This window comes from Sander lucioperca, chromosome 14 (assembly GCF_008315115.2).
Source record: "Sander lucioperca isolate FBNREF2018 chromosome 14, SLUC_FBN_1.2, whole genome shotgun sequence".
NCBI classification, from domain to species: domain Eukaryota; kingdom Metazoa; phylum Chordata; class Actinopteri; order Perciformes; family Percidae; genus Sander; species Sander lucioperca.
The window spans coordinates 8,162,402-8,168,401 of NC_050186.1; the positions used below are offsets into that span (position 1 = coordinate 8,162,402).

General features: G+C 43.9%; 2 protein-coding genes across 10 annotated transcripts in view; both read left to right on the forward strand.

Annotated features, from left to right (window-relative positions):
* Nucleotides 1-6,000, forward strand: part of LOC116057126 (deoxyribonuclease-2-beta-like) — a 240,191-nt gene that overhangs the window by 120,123 nt on the left and 114,068 nt on the right. The window lies entirely within an intron of this gene.
* The window catches only part of myo5b (myosin VB), a 77,663-nt gene that overhangs the window by 53,856 nt on the left and 17,807 nt on the right, over nucleotides 1-6,000 (forward strand). For 4 of the 6 annotated variants that reach the window (XR_004895107.1, XR_004895110.1, XR_004895109.1 and 1 more), the window contains exons 27-29: nucleotides 318-383; nucleotides 1,408-1,647; nucleotides 3,132-3,229. Coding sequence is in view for 2 of the 6 variants with exons in the window: in XM_031309511.2 (XP_031165371.1) it covers nucleotides 318-383; nucleotides 1,408-1,647; nucleotides 3,132-3,229 (404 nt within the window). In the remaining 4 variants the exon portion in view is untranslated. Of the gene's footprint in view, nucleotides 1-317; nucleotides 384-1,407; nucleotides 1,648-3,131; nucleotides 3,230-4,743; nucleotides 4,822-6,000 lie in introns of all 6 variants that reach the window. The other 2 variants (XM_035991867.1, XR_004895108.1) reach the window with 2 other exon arrangements.

The window sequence follows — 6,000 nt, forward strand, 5'->3', positions numbered from 1 at the left end:
AAAACTACATTTCTCAGTTTACTCATCTTCCATAACATGTCTTCTTTCAGACCGGTGGAAAGAAAACCACTGCTATACTACGCTTTCTGTTTGTGTCTGTAGATTTCTCCAATGGTCAGCAAAAGTTAGCATCAGATAATGCCTCATTTACATATTTATATGTAACATTTTAGAAAACCTTTTATGCAGAAATAATTGTCTTAAAGTCAGTGAAAGTGTCATGCTGTATTCACCTGTGGTGTCTCACCTTCCTTCCTACAGAACAGCGTGTCAGAGTTAATCCGACTGTAATCATTTATTTCTGCGTTTCTTTAAAGAGTTCTGAGCCGAGGAGTCCCACCTCGGAGCAGGAGAACGCTGATCTGGCCTACAACAACCTCAAGGTACAAAAAGCCAGAATCACATCCTCCTCATCCTATTGGATAATTAACAGGCAGTTTAAGTGTACAACCTCAGAAAATAGACCTACAAGACCAGAACATTTCTGTTCTTACAGGGACACTTTTTAATATGTTCCCTTAAGAGAACAGTATTGGTTTTTGAGAGGCCAGAACTGGACCTTTTGACTAAGTTGAGGGTACAAAATGAAAGAGAAGGGAACACAGTTGTCTTTCCTGAGACAAGCATTGAACCCCTCTAGGTACACAACAGTAATTCAGTTTCTGAGTGTGTAGCGTCCAAACTAACAGGGGAACTACAACTCCCGGCCTGTCATATGATGCCCTCTGACCCAAAAGGTCTCCCCCCCCCGCCCTCAGACTTACACGGAGTAAGAGACATCTGTAAAATCAGTGGAGACACATTTTGAGTGACTCGTCTCACTGCCAGAGTTTGATCCATTCGGTCCGATAACATTTGGAAAGTCTAGAAGAGCTGCACCATGAATCATTTAATCCCCCTAACTCTATCTGTTAACTCTAAACATCTCTGCAGAGGCCAGAGCAGGGGGAATGAGAGGGGGTAACGCCAGAGCAGGGGGAATGAGAAGGGAAACACCAGAGCAGGGGGAATGAGAGGGGGAAACACCAGAGCAGGGTGAATGAGAGGGGGAAACGCCAGAGCAGGGGGAATGAGAGGGGGAAACGCCAGAGCAGGGGGAATGAGAGGGGGAAACGCCAGAGCAGGGGGAATGAGAGGGGGAAACGACAGAGCAGGGGGAATGAGAGGGGGAAACGCCAGAGCAGGGGGAATGAGAGGGGGAAACGCCAGAGCAGGGGGAATGAGAGGGGGAAACACCAGAGCAGGGGGAATGAGAGGGGGAAACACCAGAGCAGGGGGAATGAGAGGGGGAAACGCCAGAGCAGGGGGAATGAGAGGGGGAAACACCATAGCAGGGGGAATGAGAGGGGGAACGTAGCGGTGGAGATGTAGCCTTACTCTATCTGTAAACTCTGAATGTCTCTGCAGAGGGAGGAGCTGGAGTCAGAGAACAAGAAACTGAAGAACGACCTCAACGATCTGAGGAAAAGCATCGCTGAGCGAGCGTCCCGGAGCGATTCGTCCAACGAGCTGCAGGACAGCTACAACCTGCTGCTGAGTCAGCTGAAATCAGCCAATGAGGAGCTGGACGCTCGCAAAGAGGAAGTCCTGATTCTGAGGACTCAGATCGTCAGCGCCGCCCAGCTCCAGGAGAACAACCAGCGCATCGTACGGTTCATCTCTTTCCATATAATATCATATATAAGGCCTCTTTCACACTGGCTGCGTGGCGTGTCCGTTTATATTTGGGCTCCCATGGTAACAGGTCAGAGCGTGCACACTGCCTGCGTGACACGCACGTCTCAGAAAACGCGTGCATGCTAGAAATAGGACCAACGCCTATTTTTCACGCCACACGCCAGCGAGTTGGAAGTGTTTCCAGGCAACATAGAATAGGAAAAGATGTTTATATGTCATTTAGACACTAATACATATTAATAAATGACATGTTGATGTTGGAAAGTCTCGAGGTTTTGATATAAATGTCATTAAAAAAAAATTGATTTTCTAATGTTGCACCTGTCAGTACAGAAGGAAATATTCTGGAGCCTATTTTGCCGTCAATACTGTCAACGTTGTCTTTGCTGTAATCAGATCAGAATATATTAATTTTTATATTTATGTTTAAACATCCATGTGTCCAGACAAGGCTAGCAGCAGCAGCACCGCGTCAGACGCCTTTCTGGTGGAAAGACATAGAAAACGCCACGCAGCCGCCACGCTGGCAGTGTCCCATCCCACCCAGAATTACAGACACTAATACAAATAGACATTTCATCCACAGTTTCCAGTCCAATGTCCACACACAACATACTCTACTCTGCACAGGATAAGTAATGAAGAAATCATATCACAGCAGCCACAACACCCCAGTGTAAGCCATGAACTGTCCAACTAGAACTACACATTTCATACATCAACCCTAACTACAGCCACAGAAACATAACAGAACCCTCTGACAACCAAAGACGCTCCAAACAGTGTTTGACAAAGCTCCTACTCAAAAAGCAATATTACAAAATTTAATTTCAGATATTTATTTTAACTATTTTAATCATATATAACTTAAGACTTTGGTAAAGTCATTTCAAACACCGAAACAATTCGTACAACACATTAAAAGTTAAAGTTAGTTTTCAAAAGAGATTTGATATGATGCATATGAAAGCTGAGTTTGTTCTCAACATTTTGATGTGAAACACACGTGTGTGTGTGTGTGTGTGTGTGTGTGTGTGTGTGTGTGTGTGTGTGTGTTTTTCTGGGTCAAAATTTAAACTCTTTTTTGACTCTTTTGTTGCTTTTCCACCGATGTTTTTGTCACTTTTTCCCCGTTTTTTTCTGCACCTTTTTGACATTTTGTGGGTTTTTTCCCACACTTTTTTAAGCTTTTCCTGACATTTTTGTCACTTTTTTTAAACGTTCTTTTATAATAAAAAAAAATTCAAATGCTGTGAAATTGAGTAAAACTTGTGGAGAGCGTTGTATGGGACCATCCACGTTATTTATTTTGAAAATTTGGTTGAAAGAAACCCAAATTTCTGATATAGAAACTTTTTGAAAATTGGTCAGATTTGACTTAAAAAGGTGAATTTAAGAAGGGGTGTGAAGATGCCCTGAGACCTCAGAGGGTTAATAATGCGTCTGTGTCTCAGCAGGAGGAGAATAAAGTCCCTGAACTCAACAACAGCAACGAGCCGCTGGACAGAGACGAGGCTCTGAAGGCCTATCACGGACTCTGTGAGTCCAAAAAGTAAGTGACCTCATCTCCTCTGGGATTTAACCCGTGTGTTGTCGTCCCGTCGACCTGCAACTTTGTGTTTTTCTGGGTCGAAATTTCAACATTTTTGTTGTTCTTTTTCTACAGTGTTCTCCACGTTTTTGTCGATTTTATTCCAATTTCTTTGTCACTTTTTGGGTGTTTTTTTAAATATGTTTTCGTCAATTTTTAACATATTTTTTTCACATTTTTCCAATTTTTTTGTCACTTTTTTTTAACAAGTTTTTATCACCTTAGGCAACGTTTTTGATGTTTTTTTTGTCACTTTTTTCAGAGTTTTTAATAAAACAACAACAATTGTTGATTTTTTTCCTGCGTTTTTGTAGCTTTTTCTGTAGTTCTTTTGTCATAGTTGTAGTATAGTCATAGTAGTTTTATTTATATATATATATATATATATATATTAGGGCTGTCAAACGATTATTTTTTTTAATCACTGAATTTCTATAGTTAATCGCGATTAATCGCATGTTTTATCACATGATTAAAATTCTATTATTTTGCATTTCAGAACAGTTTTTAAGTCCATATTAACAATGGAAAGCCATTCTTACCAGAGGATCTTGATTGGGAATCAAATGAATGCAAAGAAAGTTACTTTATGAACTTGATTTTAAGATTTGTAATTATTTATTTACTGTAAACAAAAGAAAAATGTGTGACTCTGTCATTATTGTGATAGAGAAAGTTTTAATAAAGGGGTCTAATGTGACCCGAGGAGGAGTCAGGAGGGTAAAGAGACAGTTTCTATTCTCAGTCTGTAGAAGATGGAGAGATGTTCCTTCCTCCTCCACTGAGAGGCGCTCATGTTTAACGTCCCAGAGCCGGCCATCACCAACGCGTTGCCCTCGGCAACATTTCACTGGTTTCTGTCGCTTTTTAGTTGTTGTATTTTTGGGAGTTTTCAAAGTTTTAGTTGCTCTTTTAAACTTACTTTCTGTTTTTTTCTGACGTTTTGTTGCTTTTCTTCAGCAGTCTTGGTGGGGAACTAACACTGTTGACTGTCTGCTTAATCTTCCTCTGCTGCTCTCCTCACTGTGTGCTCTTCTTCCTGTCCTCTCTCTCTGCCTGTCTGTCTGTCTCTGTCTGTCTCTCTCTCTGCTTATTTGTCTGCCTGCCTGCCTACCTCCCTGCCTGTCTGTCTGTCTCTCTGTCTGCCTGTCCGTATGTATCTGTCTCTCTGTGTGTCTCCCTGTCTGCCTGCCTGTCTGTCTGTCTGTCTCCCTGTACCTGTCTGTCTGTCTCTCTGTACCTGTCTGTCTGTCTCCCTGTACCTGTCTGCCTCTCTGTACCTGTCTGTCTGTCTCTCTCCCTGTACCTGTCTGTCTCTCTGTACCTGTCTGTCTGTCTCCCTGTACCTGTCTGCCTCTCTGTACCTGTCTGTCTGTCTGTCTCCCTGTACCTGTCTGTCTCTCTGTACCTGTCTGTCTGTCTCCCTGTCTCTCTGTACCTGTCTGTCTCTCTGTACCTGTCTGTCTGTCCTTCAGCACTCTGCAGGACTGGTGCTATCTGAATGAAGATGGAGAGCTGGGTTTGGCTTACCAGGGTCTCAAACAGGTGGCCAGGTCTCTGTCTCTCTGTACCTGTCTGTCTCTCTGTACCTGTCTGTCCTGCAGCTCTGGGTTTGGCTTACCAGGGTCTCAAACAGGTGGCCAGGTCTCTGTCTCTCTCTTCTTCTTCTGCTCGCTGTCTTTCACTTTCTCTTCTTCTCTGACTGAAATACCAGCTGGCTGCTTGGTGTTGAAGCGTCTGCACCAATGACAGTTTGTAAAACACTCAAAGTCTGACTGTATGTACACACCGCCGTTAACTGTACGTACACACCGCCGTTTACTGTACGTACACACCGCCGTTTACTGTACGTACACACCACCGTTTACTGTACGTACACACCGCCGTTTACTGTACGTACACACCACCATTAACTGTACCTACACACCACCGTTTACTGTACGTACACACCGCCATTAACTGTACGTACACACCACCATTAACTGTACGTACACACCGCCGTTTACTGTACGTACACACCGCCATTAACTGTACGTACACACCACCATTAACTGTACGTACACACCGCCGTTTACTGTACGTACACACCACCGTTTACTGTACGTACACACCACCATTAACTGTACGTACACACCGCCGTTTACTGTACGTACACACCACCGTTTACTGTACGTACACACCGCCATTAACTGTACGTACACACCGCCGTTTACTGTACGTACACACCGCCGTTTACTGTACGTACACACCGCCGTTAACTGTACGTACACACCGCCGTTAACTGTACGTACAGTTACTGTACGTACACACCACCGTTTACTGTACGTACACAGCGCCGCCAACTTGAGCTGCTGTGGCCGCCCGGTCAAGGACGCTTGTCAAAAAGTACGGGGAAGCTTTAGACACTTTGGCGTCCAATAGTTTAACAGCTATTGGACGCAATTGGTCAAATCGGTGTTACTGTGAGCAAATGAATTGCATTCCTGCTTAAAACAAGCGTTGTAGATCAAAAATATTTCCTATAAAAGTTGCGCTCATCCTCAAATGTGTATCACTGGGTCATTATGGATCATCGTGAAGGTGTTGTGTTTGGTGCTGCTGTGTTGTATTTGCGGAGAAGATGTCGAGGCCGGACTCAGAGAGTTTGGGTTCCTGACACCGTCCAGGACCGTTATAATTCAGAGACTATCACCGGCTGGTGCAGCAGCTGCAGCTTGATGACGAGAGCGTCC